General features: G+C 48.3%; 1 protein-coding gene across 3 annotated transcripts in view; it reads right to left on the bottom strand.

The window, feature by feature from the left end:
* The window catches only part of entpd1 (ectonucleoside triphosphate diphosphohydrolase 1), a 36,576-nt gene extending 12,099 nt beyond the window's left edge, over positions 1-24,477 (bottom strand). Inside the window, exons 1-4 of one of the 3 annotated variants that reach the window (XM_072239098.1) lie at positions 24,259-24,477; positions 7,280-7,404; positions 4,848-4,965; positions 509-659 (exon numbers count right to left, since the gene is read on the bottom strand). In XM_072239098.1, the coding sequence (XP_072095199.1) occupies positions 509-659; positions 4,848-4,965; positions 7,280-7,404; positions 24,259-24,277 (413 nt within the window). In that variant the 5' untranslated portion in view covers positions 24,278-24,477. Of the gene's footprint in view, positions 1-508; positions 660-4,847; positions 4,966-7,279; positions 7,405-8,040; positions 8,375-24,258 lie in introns of those variants that run through there. The other 2 variants (XM_072239099.1, XM_072239097.1) reach the window with 2 other exon arrangements.
* Between the last annotated feature and the right edge of the window lie 1,369 nt (positions 24,478-25,846).

Raw genomic sequence — 25,846 nt, 5'->3', positions numbered from 1 at the left:
AGACACAACAGGGATCCGACTGAGACTCGGGAACCCGTGCCTCTCACTTGGCTTCTGTCTTCAGGGGGCGGGGGGCTGGTGCTGACAGTGTCTGCACTGGAGACCCCCCGACTCGCAGAGGTCACTTAACGGAGTGCCAGCCTGCGGTGCCTGTGGATATCCAGAGTCCAGTCTGGACTGCTGTCTTGATACCACCGCCTCTGTCTCCGTGAGATTTGTTTCCGCAGTGAAGACGGCCCAAAGCACCTTGTCTTTTGACCAGATTGGCTGCACCCCCACCCTGGCACTGGGTTTGAGAGGTGTGGGCTGCTATTTGCCCCCACAGATACTGCTTGACCGAGTTCTTGCGGCATTCTGCTTCAGTCAGATTTTCACTCTCCACAGATGTTGCCCGACCTGCTGAGTGTTTCCACTGCAGTGAGAGGCAGCGGGAGTGTGAGGGGACAGGAAGCGGGTCAGCACTCGGCCTGTCAGATAGCAATCCCACCCCCCCGGGACAGACTCTGACCTCAGTAAGCGCATGCCAGCCGTGGCTCCCAGGTACACTGGCGTCTCACCATGCTGCTCCTTAGGAATACTCTGCTTAGCCTTGTCCAGGCAGGCTCTGAGCGAGGGGCCAGCTTGTTCCACGTTCCTCCAGTAACTGGAAATCCCAGGACCTGGGGAAGGGAGGGGGCACATGGTGATAATGCAGTATCCTGCCAGGGGAGCGGCGGACGAACCGAACATCAGGCCACAGACAACACACTCATCGGCCAGGGGCTTTGGCAAGAGAGAGGCAAAGGTGAGGGAGAGGAGAGAGGTAAATTGATTTATTACTGTCACATGTATCAAGAGAGGCATTAGACAAAGATGTGTTTTCTCCCCTGATTTATTTAATGTGTACAGTGAAACAATAGTACAAAAATAAGAGACATCTTGGGAATCAAAATTGGCGGTGAAAACATCAATAATTTCAGATATGCAGATGACACTGTGTTAATTGCAAGTACGGAGGAAGAGCTATAAAACTTAATTGATATCGTTGTTGAAGAAAGTGCAAAAATGGGTCTATCTATCAAATGCAAAAAGACAGAATGTATGGTGATATCTAAAAAGAAGGAGAATCCTATCTGCAGGCTGAGAATAAACGGGGAAGACATAAAACAAGTACAGAACTTTTGCTACTTAGGAAGCTGGGTGACATCAGGTGGCAGGTGCGACATGGACATCAAAAGAAGAATAGGGATGGCAAAAGACACCTTTACGAGAATGAAGAGTATACTGACCAATACTAAACTAGGCATGACAACCCGCCTCAGAGCACTGAAATGTTACGTTTATCCAGTTATGTTATATGGCTCAGAATGTTGGACAATATCTAGTAACATGAGGAAATGAATTGAAGCAGCAGAGATATGGTTTTTGAGGAGAATGCAAAGTATATCATGGACAAAACTAATATCTAACGAGGATGTCATGAACAGAGCAAACACAAAAAGAGAAATAATGTATGAGATCATGAAAAGGCAACATAACTTCATTGGACATGTGATTAGGAAAGAGAAGTTAGAATGCATGGTAATTATGGGAAAGATTGAAGGGAAGAAAGCAAGAGGAAGACAAAGACAAATGATGATGGTGACAGCAGCCAGAGAATTGGAAATGAATTGATCCACTTGACCTGAAACAGGAGTGTGTGGGCTGTGGCAGTCAAAGCTCAAACTGGGCATGGCACCTGATGATGATGATGATGATCGAGGTACAGCGTTTTTCTTTTGATCCCAGGAGGGATGGAAATTGGAAGGGAGCAGAGGTGAGAGGGGAATATGAGGTAGGGTTGCGCATGGTTGAAAGGGACGCAGAACTGGGTGGGATGAGAACGGGGCGGAGGGGTAAGTGGGACACAGGTGGGGAAGAGGTGGTTAATGTCATGGCTTTGTCCGTGAAGTCTGTATTCCGGTCCATCGACCCTTGCTCCAGGTATTCCTGTCTACCCTGTTTCTGTTCTTGTTGAGCTCTAATTGAGGCAGCTGATGCTCGTTGGAGCTGGCTGCATAAATACCTTCAGAGACCAGGGTGTGGCTGATGATCAATGATGTCTTCATAAGGGTACCAGTGGATATAGGTAGGTCACTGTTTGCGGATGATGGGACCTTGTGGAAAAGAGGCAGGAACATGGACCATATAATCAGGAAACTACAAGAAGCAATTGATGAAGTGGTGGAGTGGGGTTATGATTGGGGATGTAGATTTTCAGTAGATAAAACTCAAACTGTATTTTTTACCAGGAAAAGGGTTGAGGTAGGGAAGAAGTTAAGGATGTATGGGGTTGAATTAGAAAGGGTTGCATCATTTAAATTTCTGGGAGTTATATTTGATTCACGATTAACATGGACAGACCATATCAGGAAAGTTGAGGAGAAATGTAAAAAAGTAATAAATGTGATGAGATGTTTGACTGGTAGGGAATGGGGAGCAAGTTGTTCAGCTTTGAAGAGAATGTATGTGGCTTTAGTGAGATCTGTATTGGATTATGGAAATATAGTATATGGATCAGCAGCTAGGTCTCTCATAAGGAAACTGGATGTGATTCAGGCTCAGGCCTTGAGAGTGTGCAGTGGGGCTTTTAAAACGTCACCAGTGTCAGCCCTACAGGTAGAAATGGGAATAATGTCTTTGGAACTAAGAAGGATGCAACTAATGGCAAACTACTGGGCTAACTTGCAGGGGCACAATGATTCTCACCCCACTAAAGCAGTGTTGCAGGAGTGCTGGGAAAATGGGAGGTTTCAGAGGGATACCTTTAGTCGGGTAGGGAATGATATTGCTAAAGAATGTGGAGTATTTAATCTGAGGATAAGTCCTTCAGTAGTTTATCTGGTTGTAGCTCCATGGAAGCTTGTATGGCCTGACATAGACTGGCATTTGTTAGAGGCAAAAAGGAAAGAAAGATATAAAACAGATTTGGTAAATGCATTTAACTGTCATGTGATGGAAAAGTATAGTGATTATACTCACATTTATACGGATGGTGCGAAGGAACCTGAAACAGGAGTGACAGGGTTTGGGGTGGTAATACCAGCAAAAGAAATTGGAATCAGCAGAAGAACATCTAATAAGTTAGGGGTGTTTACAGTGGAGATGCTGGCAGTGTTGGTTGCGTTGCAATGGGTGCAGAAAGCCAGACAAGTCAAAGCATTGATATGTTCAGATTCATCCTCAGTTCTAGCAAGTTTAAGGTCTTTTCACACAAACAGTTGGCAAGATGTACTTTATGAAGTCCTTCAGTTAGTTACAAGAATTGCAAATCAGGGAGGTCAGGTAAAATTTCTATGGGTTCCAGCACATGTAGGGGTGAAGGGGAATGAGAGGGTGGATGAGTTGGCAAAGAGGGCGTTAAAGAAAGAAAATGTGGAAATGCACATTAGTATCAGTAAAGCAGAGGTTAAGTGTGTAATCTGGGAAAAAGTCAACCGAATGTGGCAAAAAAGATGGGACAGGGAGGGGGAAAGGGAGGCATTTATATCAAATACAAAAGAGTGTTGCAGTTACTAGGGTAGGTAATGGAAACAGAAGAGAGGAAATTGTGTGGACTAGGTTAAGGCTGGGGCATTGTGCATTAAACAAAACATTGAAAATGATAGGGAAACACCAGACAGGATTGTGTGAGGAATGTCAGGAAGAGGAATCAGTGGAACATGTAGTTTTGTGTTGCAGGAAGTATGGGATACAGAGAGAGATGATGAGAAATAAATTAAGGGAGTTGGGGATGCAGGAATTCACATTAAAAGGGTTGCTGGGCCTGGGTGAGAGAGCACAAGTCCGGGTATTTTTAGCGTTTTTAAGGGGTACAGGGGTTTTTTATAGAATATGACGAATAAACAGGAATAGGCTACTGGGATGGTCAAAGATGGGAGGGTGAAGTGTAAGTTTGTGTGTATATGTATATATACACACATACATACATACGTGCGCGCGATTGGGTGAAGGGATTTAGAATGTATGTCTAGTGCACATTCCGGAGCAGAGGGTGGCGGTAATGCACCATTAAGCTGGATGCCAACCGCCGTAAAACAAGATACAGACAGGCAGGTGTGGCTGCTGGATTGTTCTTGTCCTTACTCCTTGTATCCCTTCTTCTGCCTCCTGTTTCCTCGCCTGAAGTCCTGCCTTGTCTTGCCGGTAACTCTCCTCTCGCCTTGCTTTGCCAGAAGCCTTGTCTTGCTGGTAACCCTCGCCTGCAGCCTTGTCCTGGAGCCACCCTGTACCTAGCTCCCTTCTTGTCCCTTGCCTCTGCCCAGGTAAGCCAGGCCGTCTTGCCGTTACCTGCGGTGGTTCTGTCCCTTCCTGTCCCTTGCCTCCGTTGGGTGGAGATCCGTGCCCTGCCCAGGAGGAGCCTGCCTAGCCTCAAGCCTGAAGATTCCAGCCTCCTGCCTAGCCCCTCAAGCCTGAAGACTCCAGCCTCCCGCCTAGCCCCTCAAGCTTAGCCTCAAGTCTCTAAGACTCCAGCCTCGTCCTGCCTGCCAGCCAAGCCTCGTCCTTGCATAGTTCTGGGGTCTGAACCAGAGGCAAGACCCAGGTACTGGGTCCTTGTCCAGTCTCTGGCTCGGAGTCCAAGCCCGGGCTCCTAGCTCTCTTGTCCAGTCCTGTTCCGGGTTCCCGGTTTTCGTGTCCATGTCCCTGCCCTCACCCTGTATCCTAGTCCTGTCCCTAGTACTTCAGTGTCTGTGTCTTGCACTTGGGTCCGTTCCTAGCCACCATCTTATGACAGTTAATGGCCTTAATTCTGCTCCTATATCTTATGGGTGCAGAAGGGAAGGGTCAATATGAGGCTAGTACCGGCTCACGCCTCAGCCTGGCCTCACCCTTCACGTTGCAGGACGTCAGCTGTTCCACCAGCCCGGTGTTGTTCATCTTCTCCGCCGGCCACTGGTAGATGTAGAGCGCGGTGTGCGAGGAACCGGCGTCCAGGACAATGCCGAACTGTAAAGAAGCAGACGGAGTCGGTGGGCGGCGAGACCCCGCGGAATCCCGGCTCCTGCACCCGCGGCACATGGGGCAGCCGTAGCTCCGCCTCTAATGTAACCCCGCCCCCGCCCGCCAGTCACCCTAAATGTCACAATGCCATACTTTCAAATGGTTCTTTTTATTATCAGAGAATGTATACAACCTGGCATACTTAGTCTTCACAGACATCCACGAAAAACAGAAGAACCCCAGAAGAATGACAACAGGAAAGTGTTGGAACCCCAAAGTCCCCTCTCTACCCTCCCCCGTGCAATAGGAATGCACTGGGAGATAGTATATTAGGGACAGTTCTAGTTGTCATGTTACAAGAAATGTAGGGATGCTGTATTGGAGAGGATGCAACAGCAGAAATGGAGAGATTTCCTGCAAAGGATAGCCTTAGCGCTTTCCTGTTGGACAAAGGCAGCCATGGCAGGAGCTAAAGAAGCCACCAATGTGTTATTAAATATTGATAGGGGAATGAGAGTGAGAGATGGCTCATCCGTACTCAGGAAGAGGTCCAAGGCTGGTTATGTCGGGTGATCAACCCTCCTCTTTGATTTTTTAGAAATGATTTGGATGAAGAAGTAGAGGGGTGAGTTAGTAAGTTTGCTGATGACACAAAGGTTGGGGGTGTTGTGGATAGTATGGAGGGCTGTCAGAGGTTACAGTGGGACATAGATAGGATGCAGAACTGGGCTGAGAAGTGGCAGATGGAGTTCAACCCAGATAAGTGTGAAGTGGTTCATTTTGGTAGGTCAAATCTGAAGACAGAATATAGTATTAATGGTAAGACTCTTGGCAGTGTGGAGGATCAGAGAGATCTTGGGGTCTGAGTCCATAGGACACTCAAAGCTGCTACACAGGTTGACAGTGGAAGGTATATGGTACATTGGCATTCATCAACCGTGGGATTGAGTTTAAGAGCCAAGAAGTAATGTTACAGCTATATAAGACCTTAGTCAGACCCCCTTGGAGTACTGTGTTCATTTCTGGTCACCTCACTATAGGAAGGATGTGGATACTATAGAAAGAGTGCTGAGGAGATTTACAAGAATGTTGCCTGGATTGGAGAGCCTGTCATGAGAATAGGTTGAGTGAACTGGGCCTTTTCTCCTTGGAGCAACAGGTGATGAGAGGTGACCCAATGTACATTGATCGTGTGGATAGCCAGAGGCTTTTTCCCAGGGCTGAAATGGCTAACATGAGGGGGTTAAAGTTTTAAGCTGCTTGGAAGTAGGTACAGAGGGGATGTCAGGGATAAGTTTTACATCCAGAGAGTGGTGGGTGTGTGGAATACACTGCTGGCGATGATGGTAAAGGCGGATACTACAGGGTCTTTAAGAGGCTCTTAGGTAGGTCCATGGAGTTTAGAAAAATAGAGGGCTATGCGGTAGGGAAATTCTAGGCAGTTTCTAGAGTAGGTTGCATGGCACAACATTGTGGGCCGAAGGGCCTGTATTGTGCTGTAGATTTCTGTTTCTATGATATACCCAACAGTGGAAAGCCACTCTGACTTGGTGCAGAACAGCAGAGTGGTTTTGTACATTCTTGTGTCCTGGAAGCATGGTTCAAATTCAGTTAAGCTGATCAAACTGAGAAAATGGAATAACTAGTATCAGTTAATGGTAAATATTAAGCTATTAAACATTATTCATATTGTCACTGGCAAGCTTTCATTTCTTATCCATTCCTGAATAACCTTGACCTGGGGAATGTTCCTGCCACTATATAGGACATCTATTATTTTAGCTTTTCATTTCTGGATCAGGGTGTTTGTGACGAGACCAGCCTTCATTACCAATTCCAACACCGCTACTGACAAGGTCCTCTGCTGAAGATGCCCCCAGGGTGCTGTCGAGAGGAGGTTTGAGGATTTAGACCCAGCGAGTATGAGGAATGGTGAGATATTTCATGTAGGGTGGTGTGGCACTGAGTACAGGAGAGAGCAGGGTGGTTTCAAGTACAGCCTATTTTATCATCAATCATATTCATGCAAAGCCGCAACTTGACCAGTGTCCTGTCCAAACCCGGAACTTCGCTCGCTCCCTCCCCCACCCTGAGCACAGTGGCTGCCGTGTGAGGCATCTACACTATTCACGGCAGCTGCTTGTTCAGGGTACTTCAGCAACACCTCCCAATACTGATCTCCTCCACCGAGAAAAACAGGGGCTAGTGGGCAGAAGGACCTCAGCATTTCAAGAGAGTGACGCCCCGCCACCCTTTCACAAACGGTAACCATGCCGGACACAGACCAACACCGGCAGCTCCTGACGCAGCCAACGATTACCTTCATATTCCGTTGCATCGACGTGCTCTGCATCACACCCACAGCCACCAACACAACCACACCAACTAGGCACAGGACGGCAATGAGACAAATAAAGTGCTTGCGACGCTTGTTCTGTTTTATTCCTGGAAATGAAGGAAAAGAGAGTATAAGCCAGATTCCTTGAGTAACCCACCCAGGTCTGGCAGGGTCTCCCTTTCCCTTTTGGGTCCCTATCTCTGGAACACAGGACAGAGCAGGAGTGCTGCCCCACCTTCCTCACCATCAATGAGACCACGGCCGATCAGCCTTAGCTCCATTTCCCCGGCTCTTCCCTTCCCCCTGAATCATGCCCGGGGTGTTTGACTGGCATGTAAGCCAGGAACAGGCTTGACTCACGCTGGCCCAGCTCTACCACACCTCACTTCAGTGATCACCTCCACACACTGTTTCTGATCACACACTGTCCTAAAGCAGGGCTGCCTTCTGCTCTGGCACCTGTGGATGTCAGCAGCTTAGTCCACCTTTCGATTGTGTCCACCCCACCTTTATTGTCCTTAACCCCAAAGTAGTTAAAAAAACTTTATAAATTCAAGTTCGTAAATTTCAGAGTCAAAGCAGGAAAGAGACAATCAGCTCCTAAAGCCTCACAGCACAGAAACAGGCCTTTCAGCCCATCCTCTCGGTGCTGGCCACTTTCAGGGAATCCTGTACTTGGACTTCTAGATCTCTCTGATCTACTGCACTCTCCAGCGACCGACCGTTCACTGTGAATGTTCTACCTGCTGAGGTGCCATCGTTAGTGAAACTACAACTCCGGATTTACTAGAGACGAGCTCACAGCCAATCGGCAAGGTCCCGCCGATGACAGGCAGGAGTTATGGGGGGAGCCCAGTGTATGGGTGCCAGACTTCCTTTGCCACTCTCCGGGACTCTCGCCGCCACGGAAGCCTTTCTCCGGATCCCGAGGGTGTCCTCTGACCTCTCGCCAATGCGCAGCAGGCGGGTGATACCTGGCGCTGCATCAGCCGCCGCGGGGAGGATGGGGTTAACAGAGCAGGGTTGGAGGTGGTCGCCGCCGTCCGCGGGCACTCATCGACACGGCTGCTCCTCGGGACACGCGTGCGCCGTTCCCCCGGTCCGCTCGCCATCCCCACATCCGCGCACTCGCTCCTGCCGCTCCCCCTGTCTCCGAGGCCGCGCTGGAGCGCGCCTGCCTGTCTTCAACCCCGATTACCGCCGCAGCCTGTTCCGAGTCCGGGGATGGTCCCGGCGAACAGACCACGCACACGGGGACCGAACCGGGTTGCGGGGCAGGAGGGATCACCGTCGCTGATATCGTAAAGCGTTGGGCTAACTACATGCTGTAGCCAGATTCAGCTATGATACCAAGATAGGTGAGAGAGACAGGTTAAACGTGGATCTGACAGAGGGAGTATAATGTGGGTTCTGTGGAAGATAGCTCAATAGGGTGAGACTGGGCAAACTGGTGCAGGTACCCGTGTTTTTTTTTGTCCACGGAAAGTTGAAGGCCTGTGTGATGCCACAGGCACGGTGGTATCTATCTTGAACAGGGGGACAAATGGGCTGAAAAATGGCAGATAGAATTTAATGCAGATAAGTATTGCACTTTGGGAGCACAAACCAGGGTAGGACTCACACAGTGAACGATAGGGCACTGAGGAGCGTGATGGAACAGCGGCATGTGGGAATACAGGTCCATAATTCCTTGAAAGTGGCATCACAGGTAGATAGGGTCATAAAGACAGCTTTTGGCAGATTGGCCTTCATGATGGGTGTTGCTATTGTTATGCTGAAGTTGTGTAAGATGTTGGTGAGGCCGAATATTAGTACTGGGTGCAGTGCTGGGCACCCTCCTACAAGAAAGATTTCAATAAGCTTGAAAGAGTGCAGAGAAAATTTACGAGGATGTTTCTGGGACTTGAGGACCTGAGCAATAGGGAAGGGTTGAATAGGTTAGACTTTTTTCCTTGGGACGCAGGAGAATGAGGAGAGATCTTATAGGGGTATACAGAATTATGAGGGGTGAATACAAGCAGGCTTTTCACCAGAGGTTGGATAAGACTAGAAGAGAAGATTATAGTTTAAGGGTGAGAGGTGAAATGTTTAAGGGAAACAACTTCTCTCAGGGGGTGGTGAGGGTGTGGAATGATGAAGTGGTAGATGCAGGTTCGATTTCAACACTTGAGTGATTTGGATAGGTACCTTAATGGGAGGGGTACAGTCCAGATGCAGGTTGATGGGCCTGGGCAGAAGATGGGTGAACATTGACTAGATGGGCCGAAGGGCCTGTTTCTGTGAACTATAAGCTAGGGAAGCCTTGCCGCCATATTGTGGGGACTTGTGTGACCACGCCTTGAGCAATGCAGCCTTACTGGCTTTGGTGGGCTAAACTGCCCTGAAGACTTTGCACAGCAGATCATCAGGTTGATTCCCAGGATGCATGGTGAAGATCTTGTAATGTCCTGTGGAAGGAGTTAGAACAGGGGCAGGGTTTTGGTCGGTGGTGAGGAGGAATTTTCACTCTCAGTAGGTTGTGAAGTTTGGGACACTGTGGAGAACTCGGGGTGTGGGTGTTGCTGGAAAAACATGTCCCTAGTTGTCCTGATAAGTTGGTGAGCTCCCTTCCCAAATGACTGCCATCGCACACCAGGACATCTCTGCAGGACAAGACCGACTGACCTCTGGCTGCTTATCAATCTTTCTTCCAGCATGAGCTCGGAGGTGGGGATGCTTGCTGATGACTGCACAACGTCCAATTCCATTGGCATCTTCTCATCTGCAATGATGTCCTAGTCTGGAATGGCTGACCCTCCGGTAGCCAACATCTGTGTGTGAGGTTTGATCCAATTATTTTTCCCTAGACGCCCACTGACCAGCTTTCCCGTGGCTGTGATGCGATGTTCAGTCCCACTGCTCTCCGACACTTTTTAAACATCACCCGGAGTGAATGGACCCGACTGCAGTGGTGTCTCGAGTGGTTACAGGCAACTGCTGCTCTTTGGCGTGGGCACCCTGTCGAATTCAGTTTCTCTACAAAGCACGGGGTATCTCCCGTGGTGAGATTGAGCCTGGCTGATGACCTGTGTACTTCAGTGAAGTCGGTGGGTCAGACAGCGCCAGTTCTGATGCAGGACCTCCGGTTGAAACACCACCCATCCCTTCCCCTCGGATGCTGCCCGACCCATTGAGTTTCCTGCAGAGCCCAGTGTGTGCAGTCTTGCATGTCTCTGCTGGAGTGCTGCACGTCTGCGTCATCAGATCACTTGTCCCGACAGGGTTTGTGTTTTTGGAATAAAATGACTAAATGTTAAAATGATTATTTGGAATGAGGGAGCAGCACAGCTTGGAAGAGACATGCGTCTCTGCCCATGTGCATAGAAACTCTTGTCTTTTGGACACATTGCAGGCACCCTCAGGGAGAACCACCCACAGCCGCTTCCTGTCAGACCCTGGCACCACCCTGACCAAATTCCACTGTACGTCACAGAGAATGTAATCAGTCAGATCAGGAATTCCCTCTGCATTCTGCCTTCCTTAACTTCCAGAACACAGTCTGGCGTTTCTTCAAACAATACCTCCAGTCCCCATGGAAAAATAACATTGCTGCTCTCTGAAATTTCCACATTACATTAGTCCCTTGGGACAGTCAACAGTCATTGTTAACCAAAAACACAAAAAATGAAGTGAGATAAGCCCAGGAAGGCCCACGCCAGGACCAACCAGTGTCTGCTCAGCAGCTGCTAGCCGTCCAGACATAACGGCTAAACTCAGCCGATTAAAACTCCGCCTGTTTGTAAAATCCAGTCAGACACCACAACCAGGAACAGTTGCAGGATTCCCCCCTGAACCGTTCAGATTTGAGCTGCAATCGGTTCATGTCCTGCCTGGAGCCAGTGGCTGGTGGAGACTATATCAGGAGGGCAGAGGCTGAGTTAGTTTTGTGCCCCACCTCTGATCTCAGCAAATACAGCAGCACACTCTCTCCCCTCCATAATGACTCTCCTCTCTCGTCTCCCCTCCCCCTCTCCCCTCCACTCCCTTCCCCCTTCCAATCCCCTTTACCCTCTCCACCCCTCTCACCCCTCCTTCCTCTCCACCCTTCTCATCTCCCCTCCCCCTTTCCATCCTCTTTACCCTCTCCTCTCCCCTCACCCCCCCCCCCAAGATCTTTGCCAGTTGGAATTGACCAGCCCAATAGGATCCTTTGGTCATCCCCAGGCACACCGGAGAATTGAGATCCCTCTGTGAGAGTGAGGGCTGCCTTAAGGAGTTTTGAGAGTTCGAACCAACGACCAACGTCAATAAAACCAGGAATTATTTAGAAAGTTCTGTTTGTATGTCTGTACACCTTCAACGCACGCACCCTTTCTGTGCACATACAACTCCCCCAGCACGTCCCAAAAGCCCTCCCCAACACGAAACAACCCACCCCTCCTCCCTGTCAATAATAGATACTCTGTCATAGCATGAACCTCCCATCCCAGCATCCCATAGATTGGCGCTTATCATCAAAGGATATACTTTGTATCGAAAGGACAGGCAGGAAGGCATGGGGGTGGAGTGAGTCTGTTGGTGAGAGATGGAATTACATTTTCAGAAAAAGGTGACAAAGGGTCAGAGAATGCTGAATATCTGTGGGTTGGAGTTAAGAAACTGCAAGGATAAAAATACCACTATGGGAATCATATATGGGCCTCCAAATAGTAGCCAAGATGTGAGGTTGAGTTTGCAAAGGGAGCTCGAAAAAGCATGAAATAAGGATAATACGCAAACACGAGAAAATCTGCAGATGCTGGAAATTCAAGCAACACACACAAAATGCTGGTGAACGCAGCAGGCCAGGCAGCATCTATAGGAAGAACATCTGTAGGAAGTACAGTCAACGTTTCAGGTCGAGACCCTTCGTCAGGACTAACGGAAAAAAGAGACAGTAAGAGATTTGAAAGTGGGAGTGGGAGGGGGAGGGGGAGACCTGAAATGATAGGAGAAGACAGGAGGGGGAGGGATGAAGCCAAGAGCTGGGAAGTTGATTGGCAAAAGGGATACAAGGCTGAGAAGGGGGAGTATCATGGGATGGAAGGCCTTGGAAGAAAGAATGGGGGAGGGGAGCACCAGAGGAAGATGGAGAACAGGCAAGGAGTTATTGTGAGAGGGAAAGAGAGAGAGAGAGAGAAAATAAATCAGGGATGGGGTAAGAAGGGGAGGAGAGGTGTTAACAGAAGTTTGAGGAATTAATGTTTATGACATCAGGTTGGAGGCTACCCAGATGGAATATAAGGTGCTGTTCCTCCAACCTGAGTGTGGCTTCACCTTGACAGTAGAGGAGGCCGTGGATTGACATATCGGAATGGGAATGGGACGTGGAATTAAAATAAGGATAATGACATAATTGTAATGGGGAATTTCAATATGCAAGGGGATTGGGAAAATCAGGCTGGTGTCGGACTGCAAGAGAAGGAATTTGTTGAGTACCTGAGAGATGGCTTTTTAGAGTAGTTCATGCTTAAGCCTACTCAGGGAAAGGCTGTCTTAGATTGGGTGTTTGGAAATAACTCAGATTTTATTAGGGAGCTTAATGTAAAGGAACCTTAGGAGATAGTGATTTTAATATGATTGAATTCATACTGCAATTTGAGATTGAGAAGCATAACTCAGATGTATCAGTATTGCAATGGAATAAAGGAAATTACAGAGGCACGAGAGAGGAGCTTGCCCAGGTGGATTGAAGGACGAGACTGGCGGGGATGATGGCAGAGCAGAGATGGCTAAAGTTTCTGGGAATAGTTCACAAGGCACAGAGTAGATATGTCCCACAGAAGAAGTTGTCCTCAAATGGCAGGCAACCGTGACTGACAAGGGAAGTTAAGGATTGCTTAAAAGCCAAGGAAAGAGCACATAAGGTAGCAAAAGTGAGTAGGAAGTTGGATAATTGAGAACCTTTTAAAATCCAACAAAAGGCAACTAAAAAAGATATAAGAAGGGGAAAGATGAAATACGAGGGCAAGTAAGCTAATAATACACCAAAAGTTTTTTGAGTTTTATTGGACTGCTGGTGAGGTAGTAATCGGGGACAAAGAAATGGCAGATGAACTTTAATGGATACTTTGCACAGTCTTTTTGTGGATGGCACTAGCAGTGTGCCAGAGGTCCATGGGAGCAGGAGTGAGTGTCTATGCTATTACAAAGGAAAAAAGTGCTCGGCAAACTCAAAGGTCTTAAGGTGGATAAGTCACCTGGACCAGAGGGACATCCCAGAGTTCTATAAGAGTTGCTAAAGAGATAGCAGGCACACTGGTTATGATCTTTCAAGCCTAACCTCAGTTGTTGGGGAAGTGTTAAGAGTCTATTATTAAGGATGATGTTTTGGGGTACTTGGAGACTAATGATAAAATAAGTCAAAGTCAGCATGGTTTCTGTAAAGGGAAATCTTGTCTGACAAACCTGTTAGAGTTCTTCGAAGCAGAGTGGACGAAGGAGAGGCAGTGGATGTTACTTACTTGGATTTCCAGAAGGCATTTGATAAGGTGCCACACATGAGGCTGCTTAACAAGATAAAATTCTATGGCATTACAGGAAAGATACCGACATGGATAGAGGAATGACTGACAGGCAAGAGGCTGTGAGTGGGAACAAAGGGGGCCTTTTCTAGTTGGCTGCCAGTGACCAGTGGTGTTCCTCAGGGTTCAGTATTGGGACTGCTGCTTTTCATGTTGTTTGTCGATGATTTGGATAATGGAGTTGATGGCTTTGTGGCAAAGTTTGCAGATGATATAAAGATAAGTGGAGGGGTAAGCAGCAATGTGATTGCAGCAGGACTTAAAGAAATTGGAAGAATGGGCAAAAAAGTGGCAGATGGCATGCAGTGTTGGGAAATGTATGATAATGTATTTTGGTAAAAGGAACAATAGTGTGGACTATTATTGAAGATTCATACGTCAGAGGTGCAGAGGGACTTAGGAGTCCCTGTGCAAAACTCCCAGCAGTTAACTTACAGGTTGAGTCTGTGGTAAAGAAGGCAAATGCAATGTTGGCATTTATTTCGAGGGGAAAAGAATATAAAAGCAAGGAGATAATGCTGAGGCTTTATAAGACAGGCTGCACTTGGAGTACTGTCAACAGTTTTGGGCCCCATATCTCAGAAAGGATAAGTTGCCATTGGAGAGAGTCCAGAGGAGGTTCATGAGGATAATTCCAGGAATGAAGGGGTTTACATATGAGGTGCGTTTGGCAGCTTTGGGCCTGTACTCACTGGAATTTAGAAGAATACAGGGAGATCTCATTGAAATCTACCGAATGTTGAAAGGACTAGATAGGTTGGATGTGGATAGGATGTTCCTGATGGTGGGGGTATCCAGAACTAGAGGGCACAGCCTCAAAACTGAGGGGCAACCTTTTGGAACGGAGGTAAGGAGTTATTTTTTTAGCCAGAGAGGAGTGAATCTGTGGAATGCTCTGCCACAGACTGCGGTGGAGGCCATGGGTATGCTTAAAACAGAAGTTGATCGTTTCCTGATCGGTCAGGGCATCAAAGGATATGGTGAGAAGGCAGGTGTACGGGGTTGAGTGGGATCCGGGATCAGCCTTGATGGAATAGCGGAGCAGACTCAATGGGCTGAATGGCCTAATTCTGCTCCTATGTTTTATGGTCTATCCAATTGTATGCCCACCAGCCCAGCATCTGCACACACCAATCATTCTCTTCCTGAACACTGCATTCTGCAGTGTCTCTGCAGCCCCTGGACACTGTGTACACAGGTCCCAGTGCTTCTGTGCACTGGTACACAGGGCCCAGGGTCTCCACACACTGGATGCACTGGGCCTACAGTGACTGTTTGAGACAGAGTTTGGCTCCATTCTGATCCTGACAATCGTACCCATCCCTCAGCTCATCTGTTCCAACTTGCTGCCAACTCAGGATCCTGAAGAAACAATGTCTTCAGCCCCTGACCTCTCCCATACACACACACACTCACGGGCACAAACACACACACACGCACACAGGACACAGATAAACGCACTACAGACAAATCAAGCACACCAGTACACCACACACAGTCACACGTGTTTACCGACAGGGCACACAGAGGTAATCACACGAGGAATTTCTCATGGGCAAAGGAACCTTGGGGCTTTGATGCCAGAAATGTTGCAGTTTCATATGAAAACCAAAAGCAACAGGGAGGGTAAATTAAATGCATGAATGATGCAGTTGTGGTCCAGCAGCAGAAGGTGCTGGTGAGAAGTAACTAAAGTGGTGTAGTGATGGGCTGCTGTGTGGTTTGACTTCCTGTAGTAGGGGTGCACGCTGAAGGGGAGGCTGTGGTTGCAAGAATGAGGGGTGACAGCATGAGGTAGGAACCTTCCTCACTGGGAAACGCTCCCTCGTGGGCTTGGAATGGAGTGCTGGAGGCCGGGACGGTAGGGTTAACCCGAGCAGGTCCATGGTCAGCTAGCATGGCCTGATGGGCCGTGGCCTCCTCCTGTGCTGGGCTATTTCTGCGATTCAGATACGCACAATTACATGCATGCACATGCACACGTACACCCACACACCCACGCACACAGATGTGAGTTTCAGTCTGAATGTGAAGGCTTTTAAGCTGAAAGTGGAACTTGGTCTCAGTGAAGGTGACCGAGTGGAGAGCGGGAAAAGCCTCGCTGACACCACCATGCTTGGCCAAGATGGGTCAACACACCCACACATGGTTAAATCTTTCCTGACCAGTTGAGGGTGTGCCCGGGATGCCAGTATGTATTAGCCGTGACTACTTCGGAACAAACAGCTCCCTGTACATCCACGTGCCAGGGTCACCCTCGACCCACACCAGCTAACTCCCATCACCTCACCTTCTGACCAAGGTCTCCCCTCAGTGAAGTTGTGCGGACAGCAGGAACAACGTGAGGGGAACCTCCCCACCTGCTGTGTCTGAACTTCCTGGCCGCAAGAACCAGGTCCAACTGTCAACTACCAAAGGAGGTTAGGTAAACTTCAGAGCTCAGGATTGGGAAAAGAACACACCGTGTCACTCTATAGTGGGCTGGCAGCTGCTTAATGGACCCAAAGGCCTTGCTGCCATGACTCAAGTTCAAGAATATTATTATTCAACCGTAAACATGAATACTGTCAAATGAAACAATATTCCTCTGGGTCAAGGTGTAAAATACAGTACATATAAGTTACACGCAACTCAAAGTAATATTACCACAATAAATTAACATATAATGAAATGTATTGGAGACAATTGACATTTAGCACAAGATGTATTTACCACACAAGTCAAAAAGAAAACTGATGCTTCATAGGTGATGAGACCTGGGTGGTGGCAAAGGAGTTCAGAAGTCTTGCAGCCCAGGGGAAGAAACGGTTTCCTATCTTAACGGTTCTTGTCCTAATGCTACAGTATTTCCTGCCTGATAGTGTTGTACCAACACAGCAACCGACTTCAGCAGAGCCACAGTTCCGCCCCTCCCTCGGTATGACACTCCACCATTGCCGGAGAGGGACAGGGGCACTACCCCCGGTTCAGGGCTGGAGTGAGACTGATCCACACACTGCACCCAGTGCACAGCTCACAGGCTGTGGGGAAGGACGGAACACCTTTCCTCTGATAACTGAACGCTGTATATTTCATTAGAAGCAGCTTGCTTACATAGAACTTTTCTTCTTAGTTGGATAGAAAAGCTTTTCTCTTGCCATTTACAACGTTGAATTGTTTTTGCCAAGAAATGAATGTTCATAAAACCAGATCTGGGTGGTTTCTGCATGTCCAGGTTTGTTGAATGTGAACTGTGTGTGAGTGTGTGACGTCCTGCAGTAACAAAGCAGTGAACCAGCCTTGCCTTCACCACTCCATGGTGGTCTTGGCTTGAGCTGGAGTGCATCAGAATGTTCTGGAATCAGTGCGAGCAGGAGTGTGCCAGGGTGCTCGTGCAGCAGCTGGGCAAAATTAGGGTTGCGGGGGCCCGTTTAGATTTACTGTCTCATCCCCTGCAAAATATCTGTTCTGCTGGGCTGGACTTTTCTGATTCAAGCATTCAGTTTCGTTAACCATTCATAATCAAATGTCATTGCTTCATGTTGGGGCGCGGGGCCAGGACCTTTGCTGTGGTGGATGTGATCGAACGGCCCTCATGTGTAAAACCAGTGGCTGATTGTAAGGGGGAGCATGCTTCTCCACTGCCACAGTGAAGGTCAACCAGCACAAACCAACTTTCTCTGGATATATTTCTTTAAATAAAAGTATATTTTTTAAATTTAAAAAATGAACTTCCTCCAGCAGGCAGATGGGAACCAGTGTAGTGGGAGAGCATGTCAAGTGGCTGTGAGGGGGAAGTAGATGATAAGCCTAGGAAGTTGAAAGTAAAAACATATGTGTCACTATACTATACCTTGGGTTGAGCAGGGATAGACTAATGTTCTGAGTACCATCTATTTCAGTGCAAGGATAGCAAGGGATAAAATAGGTCCTCTTGAAGATCAGAGTGGTCATCTAAGGACAGAGGCAAAACAAATGAGGGAGATCTTAACTGGATTTTAATGCATCTGTATTGAATCAGGAGACAGACACAGAGTCTATAGAAGTAAGACAACACAGCAGAGAGGTTATGGACTGCACACAAATTACAGGGCAGGAGGTTTTTTTTGTCTTGAGGCAAATTAGGCAGACAAGTCGCCAGGGCCTGGCGAAGTGTTCCTTCAGACTCTATGGGAGGCAAGTGCAAAAATTGCGGGGGCCCTAGAGGAGACGTTTAAAACATCCTTAGTGACAGGTGAGGTGCCGGAGGACTGGGGAATAGCAAATGTCGTTTGGATGTTTAAGAAAGACTCCAAGAATAAGCCGAGAAATTATAAGCTGGTCCGCCTGACATCAGTGGTGGGCAAGTTGTTGGAAGGTATTCTAAGGAACAGGATATACTTTATACTTTATTGTCGCCAAACAATTGACACTAGAACGTACAATCATCACAGCGATATTTGATTCTGCGCTTCACACTCCCTGGATTACAAATATTAAATATTATAAATATTAAAAATAGTTAAAATTAGTAAATATTAAAAATTTAAATTATAAGTCATAAATAGAAAATAGAAAAATGGAAAGTGAGGTAGTACAAAAAAACCGAGAGGCAGGTCCGGATATTTGGAGGGTACGGCCCAGATCCGGGTCAGGATCCGTTCAGCAGTCTTATCACAGTTGGAAAGAAGCTGTCCCCAAATCTGGCCGTACGAGTCTTCAAGCTCCTGAGCCTTCTCCCGGAGGGAAGAGGGACGAAAAGTGTGTTGGCTAGGTGGGTCGTGTCCTTGATTATCCTGGCAGCACTGCTCTGACAGTGTGCGGTGTAAAGTGAGTCCACGAATGGAAGATTGGTTTGTGTGATGTGCTGCACCGTGTTCACGATCTTCTCATAGTAGTCATAGTCATACTTTATTGATCTCAGGGGAAATTAGTTTTCATTACAGTTGCACCATAAATAATTAAATAGTAATAAAACCATAAATAGTTGAATAGTAATATGTAAATTATGCCAGGAAATAAGTCCAGGACCAGCCTATTGGCTCAGGGTGTCTGACCCTCCAAAGGAGGAGTTGTAAACTTTGATGGCCACAGGCAGGAATGACCTCCTATGACGCTCTGTGTTGCATCTCGGTGGAGTGAGTCTCTGGCTGAATGTACTCCTGTGCCCACCCAGTACATTATGTAGTGGATGGGAGACATTGACCAAGATGGCATGCAACTTGGACAGCATCCTCTTTTCAGACACCACCGTCAGAGAGTCCAGTTCCATCCCCACAACATCACTGGCCTTACGAATGAGGTTGTTGATTCTGTTGGTGTCTGCTACCCTCAGCCTGCTGCCCCAGCACACAACAGCAAACATGATAGCACTGGCCACCACAGACTCGTAGAACATCCTCAGCATTGTCCGGTAGATGTTAAAGGACCTCAGTCTCCTCAGGAAATAGAGACGGCTCTGATCCTTCTTGTAGACAGCCTCAGTGTTCTTTGACCAGTCCAGTTTATTGTCAATTCGTATCCCCAGGTATTTGTAATCCTCCACCATGTCCATATTGACCCTCTGGATGGAAACAGGGGTCGCTGGTACCTTAGCTCTCCTTAGGTCTACCACCAGCTCCTTAGTCTTTTTCACATTAAGCTGCAGATAATTCTGCTCACACCACGTGACAAAGTTTCCTACCATACCCCTGTACTCAGCCTCATCTCCCTTGCTGATGTATCTAACTATGGCAGAATCATCAGAAAACTTCTGAAGATGACAAGACTCTGTGCAGTAGTTGAAGTCGGAGGTGTAAATGGTGAAGAGAAAGTAAGATACAGCTTCTTTCGGTCTTGGACAGGACAACTTCCATACCAGGTTATGATGCACCCTAGAAGAATGCTTTCTATGGTGCATCTATAAAAATTAGTGAGGGTTTTAGGGGACAAGCCAAATTTCTTTCGTTTTCTCAGGAAGTAAAGGTGCTGGTGGGCCTTCTTGGCAGTGAACTCTGCTTGGTTGGACCAAGTCAGGTCATTTGTGATATTGACCCCGAGGAACTTACAGCTTTTGACCTGTTCCACTTGCGCATCACCAATGTAAATTATAAGTATTATAATTATAAGGATATATAAGTATTTGGATAGACAGGGACTGTTTAAGGGCAGCCAACATGGTTTTGGGTGTGGAATTTTTCAATGAAGTCAAGGCAGTGGATGATGTCTACACAGAGTTTAGCAAGGCCTTTGATAAGGTCCCACATGAGAGGTTGGTCAAAAAGATTCATTCATTTGGCATTCAGGATGAGGTAGTAAATTGGATTAGACATTGCCTCCGTGGGAGAAGCCAGAGTGGCAATAGACAGGTCTCGGCCTGAAATGTCGACTGCACCTCTTCCTAGAGATGCTGCCTGGCCTGCTGCGTTCACCAGCAACTTTTATGTGTGTTGCTTGAATTTCCAGCATCTGCAGAATTCCTGTTGTTTGTGGCAATAGATAGTTGTCTCCCTGACTGCAGGCCTGTGGCTAGCGGTGAGCCACAGGCAGTGCTGAGTCCATTGTTGTTTGTCATCTACATCAACGATGTGGTTGATAACGTGGTAAGCAGGATCAGCAAATGTGCAGATGAAACCAAGTTTGGGGGTGTAGTGGACAGGAGGAAGACTATCAAAACTTGCAATGGGTTCTGAATCAGCTGAAGAAATGGCAGATGGAATTTATTGCAGACAAGTGTGAGATGTTGCAGTTTGGGAGGACAAACCAATGTATAACTTACACAGTGAGTGCTGGGGCACTGAGGAGTTCAGCAGAACAGAGGGATCTGGGAATACAGGTCCATAATTCATAGAAAGTGGTGTCACAGATAGATAGGGTTGTAAAGAAAGCTTTAGGTACATTGGCCTTCATAAATCAAAGGCATTAGAATGTTTTGTTGAAGTTGTATAAGACATTGGTGAAGACTAGCTTGGAATATTGTGTGCAGTTCTGATCATCTACCTACAGGAAAGATGTCAATAAGATGGAAAGAGCACAGAGAAAATTTACAAAGGTGTTGCTGGGACTTAGGGACCTCGGTTATGGGGAAAGGTTGAATAGGTTAAGGCTTTATTCTCTGTGAGGTTGGGTGAGACTGGAACTAGAGGTCATGGGTTAAGGATGAAAGGTGAAATGTTTCAGGGAAACCTAGGGGGGAATTTCTCAACTCAGATGGTGGTGAGAGTATGGAATGAGCTGCCATCAGAAGTGATCGATGCAGGTTCGATTTCAACATTTAAGTACATGGATGGGAAGAGTGTGGAGCACCATGGTCCAAGTGCAGGTTGAGGAGACTATGAAGAATAACAGTTTAGCACAGTCTAGATGGGCTGAAAGGCCTCTTCCTACACTGAGGTGTTCTATGATTCTATAACAGAATAGGGAGCGAAGTGATCGAGTACCTCTCGATCCCACTTGCCAGCCACCTAACCTTCCTGTACATCATAGCAGGCTTTCACAGGAAACCACTAACCGTTCAATAAAGACCTCTAGATCACAGCCGTTGGGCAGCAGAACAGTGACTCGTGTTACCAGTCAGGGCTGTAGATACAGCTCAAAACCACCAGCTCTGAAGAAAGGAGATGAGTCAGTGTCTGGAGAGTGGAGGTCAGGCAACAGACACCAGTCAAGGTGCAGGAGATACTGAGAGTAGATTACTCCTTCAGCAGTGAGGTCCTAGCCATGGGAGAGGTGGTCTTCCAGGGCTAGGGGCCACCCTGTATAAGGTGCAGAGGAGACTCGCACAGAAACGGGCAGCAAGACTGGAACTCTCCTCCTCTCCTTTCTTCCATGGTCCACTCTCCTCTCCTATCAGATTCCTTCTTTTAAGAACAACACACAGGTGTTGGAGGAACTCAGCAGGTCAGACAGAGTCCTGATGAAGGGTTTCGGCCAGAAATGTTGATTCTTTATTCCTGTCCATAGAAGCTGCCTGATCTGGTGAATTCCTCCAGCATTTTGTGTGTGTGTTACACTGGACCATCCTGTTCCCTACACCCTTGGGTAGTCTTCCAATTCAACCTTCAAACTATATTCAAAGACTCTGCATCCGTCCTTTGAGAGACACACACAATTCCAAAGACTCAGAAAACTTAGAAAATATTTCACCTCTTCCATCTGAAATGGATAGCTCTTTGTCTGAGGCACTGAGCCCTAGTTGTAGACATCCCACCAGAAAAGTGTCCACTCGATATTTACCATGTTCTCCTCTTACAGCATGGGTAAGGTGGACAGTGAGAAATGGTTCCCCGTCATAGAGGTGTTCAACTGAAGGGAAGAGGTTAGTAGCAGGTGATCAGAGGTTCTTCTCCCTGCAGGGTTTTGGAGTCTAGAATCCACTACCTGAGGGGGTGGTGGAGACAGCCACACTTCAATGTTTGAAAGTTATCTGGACGAACCAAGATAGGGAAGGTTAAGGATCCGGTGGGATTTGTACAGATGGGTAGGATAGTTTGTCACGGGCACAGGGAGGTCCCGTTCCTGTACTGCTTAACACTTTGTCTATCAGATCACCTCTCAGTCACGTAACCTCCAGATCGTACAACTACCGCTTGGTTTCCCCTGAGACACCACTTTCATTCACAAAGGGTTAATTTCGGTTAACACCCTGGGACCCTGGCAGGAGAAGAAATATTTTCATCCTGTGGATTATTTGCACGTTCAACTGCAATGGGGCTGAGGCAGGGTCCTTAGAGTTCAAAAGGGGTGTGCTGGATGGGTCAGGAAAGGGGCAGGACAGAATAACAACTGGGTCACCCCACCTCTTCTGGACATTAGTGGGGTGCCTGCAGACGGCCAGGGCAGCTCCCACCTCCTCTCACTCTGCTCCCTCCACGCACAATACCGAGCCACTTGGTTCCACAGCAGCTGCTGGCACCCGGAGTAGGGGCAACAGTAGTGACTCCATTTCACCCTCCTGGGTCTTCCTTCATTTCAGCTGGTTAGATTCCTCACCCCCCCCCCCCCGCCCCACAACAACACTGGAGGAGAGCCCCTCCCTTTCATCTTCAGGGTCTGGGTACAGTCAATTTATTATTTTTGTACTCTGGTACTGAGGTAGAGTGAAAAACTGTTCTGTGCGCAAATTACTTCACCACATCAGCATATTGTTAAGCAGGTCAATTAACATCGTTAACCAGGTCGGCATTTACTGCCGATCCCTCATTGCCCTGAGAGGAAGGAAGTGGACGGTCTTCCTGAACGGCAGCTGTGCTGGAGAAGGTGGTCCCACAGCACTGCTGGGAGGGAGTTCCAGGGTTTAGGCCAGTAGATATTTCCGAGGCAACCTGCAGATGGTGGTGTTCTCCGGCACCTTGTGCTCTTGTCTCCAATCCAGTCTGCCCAACCTCTCCTCAACATGTCAACCCTTTCGTGAAAGGAATCGGCCTCCTGAACTTTATCCATCGGTCCGCCTGTATTTGCCTGCTGGTCACATCCTCATGGAGACGCTGAGAAGTTTATCAAACGCACAGGCGGGGACAGTCACCGCACGGCTCACATCTCCCCAGACCCAGCCTACCTGGTCATCACCCAGGCACGGCTGAGGGGCGGCGGACACGCTCTCAATACTTCCCAGCGTCCAGTCCGCATTCTCACCAGTTTTAACAAACACGCTTCAGGATGAAACATGAATTGTTTCTCCCTCCACGGACGCCGCTCTACCCGCTGAGTGTTTCCACCTTTTAATAATTTCTAACGTCCCGAGGTCACAGACGCAGTGGTTACAGGTGCGGGCAAAATGCCGCATCAGCAATGCGAGGAATCGCCCTCGTTACTGGCACAAGAACAAGATTTGACAAATGAAGCCGATCTCTCGCTTTCCTGCGCTCCGACACAATGAAGTTGAATACCGTGGCGACCGAAGCGGTCGGAACACTCTCTCCCTCTCTCCAGCCCCAGCACGGTGGCCGCAATGTGACCAGAGCTCACTGTACCTGGGGGTGGGGGTGGGGGTGCTAATCCCCACTCCACACCCCTCCTCCAGAAAAAAACCGAGAGGGACCCATTCCCTCCCTAAGCTTCATCAGACCAAAGTTCGGTGTCTGGGTACAGTCAACCGTTACTTTCCCGAAACGATTGATAATCTCGGGATATCGTCTCCTTTACCCCTTCCTTCCTTCTCCCGGCGGCAGATTCACTGAGCGGGGGCAGGGACTGGGAACCCGTTAAATTACCCCAGCGGGGGACATAGCGATCAGAGAGCGAGAGGGTTCAGACAGGGTGAGGAGGGGACCGAGAGGCTATGGATATGGGGTGTCCCGAACGAACGACACTGAGCCTCAGACTCTCTCGCAGACCGATTTGCAGGGTGTCCCGGAGACAGTACCCGGAGATCCTCTGGCGCCGAACCCCCCGACCCCGTGATTCCCCCGACTCGTTCAACTGCTCCCGGATCTGAAAGCCGAGCAGTTCAATCCGCCCAGACGCCCCGTTCTTGCATCCTACCTTCCTGTGACTCTGGCATCTTTGCGTTCGGTCCGGAGCCCTGCTCCCGGCTTCCGTCACCCGCGTACCGACCTCCCACAGCCCAGGATGTCCGGAATGTGAGGCAGAGGTCGTGGGAACCCCGGTTAAATAGCCGCGGCCCTGCCGCTGCTCTCCGGGTAGAGAGGCGGGCTGGAGGCGGTGCAGCAGATGGAGAGGTTTCTGTGGTGAGTGTCGCGACCTTTCACAGCACAGCCTCCTTACAAGGAGTGTGAGCCTTTGCTCTGCCCCGAACGACCCAAGGACATTAGGTGCGCAGAGAGGGGTCATCGCACGGGACAGTACAGGTGGTGAGGAATGGCCTCACCCCTACAACGGCAGGTCACCGTCTGAAATGGAGAAAGGTGGAAACACTCGGCAGGTCGGGCGACGTCTGAGGGAGGAGAAACAGAGCCGGTGTTTCAGGCTGAAGTGCCGCTGCCCGCCCTACACAAAGATGCCAAAGTTTGTTTTTATTTCGGATCACCAACATCTGCAGCGTTTTGAAGTTTTTTGAAAAGTTTAAAGACTTGCTTCTCCAAGAGGTCTCTAACCCAAGAGAAAGGAGAGGTTGGATCTGCTGTGCAGAATGAGGAGGGCGCAATGGGGAGCACTCAGGCAACAGTAATCACCACACGGTATCTGGTTCAGACAATGAATGAGAACTCTAAAGTACAATATCTTCACTAGAGACAGGCTGGCTGAAAGGATCTGCTCAGAATAAAGTTTGCTGTAACTAGATAATCCTCCCCATGTCCCAGGATCCCTACAAAGTGAACATCTGCGAGAGAGAGTGCCACACGTCCTCTGTCCCATGACAGAATAAGTTCCTCCTACTCTCTATATTCTAGATTCACACCATTATTCTGAACTAGGCCCCTTAATTACCCCATGGAGAAACATCCCAGCATCCGTCTGCTGAGTTCCCTCAGAGTCGTGTATGTTTCAATAAGATCACATCTGGTCCTCTAACCTCAATTTTCAAAACAACCCCAGAAACAACACACACTTTCTGTAAAGGAGAACCCCCCCCCCCAATAACCCCAGAGGTGCTGATCCTGATGCTATCTCACCAGTGCTCTGTGATTGTAGCAGGACCCCATCCCCCAAGTTACCAGACCAATGCCCCATTTCTGCTCTAGCTGCATGCTAAACATCTCTGTTTTCTATGAGAAGCTCCTGATTTTCATCTTCCTTCCTGTGACTCTGTCTCTGTTCCTATCAATCAATGACTCCTGACCTCCATGTCCCTCCATTTGAGGACCCCTGACCTTCATCTCCATTCCCGTACCCCTTCATCTATATCTGTTTCTCTCACCTGATGTCTCCTGATCTTCACCTTCCTCCAAATGAGGAGCCCTGACCTCCATCTCCCACCACACGAGAACCCTAACCTTTGTTTGCCTTCCCGTGATCCCTCATCTCTTTCCCCATCATCTGATGACTCCTGACCTCCGTCTCCCTTTACACTTCCTCACTCATTCTCCATCCGGCCATGTTCTTGCCTACTCCCATGGCCATGCCTCTTTGCCGAATACCTGTGCTCTTTTGACAGCTTACTCACCCACCC

Source organism: Mobula birostris, chromosome 21, assembly GCF_030028105.1.
Source record: "Mobula birostris isolate sMobBir1 chromosome 21, sMobBir1.hap1, whole genome shotgun sequence".
Lineage (NCBI taxonomy): Eukaryota > Metazoa > Chordata > Chondrichthyes > Myliobatiformes > Myliobatidae > Mobula > Mobula birostris.
The sequence above is the reverse complement of the archived record's forward strand: the minus strand, read 5'-3'. Positions and strand labels throughout refer to the sequence as shown.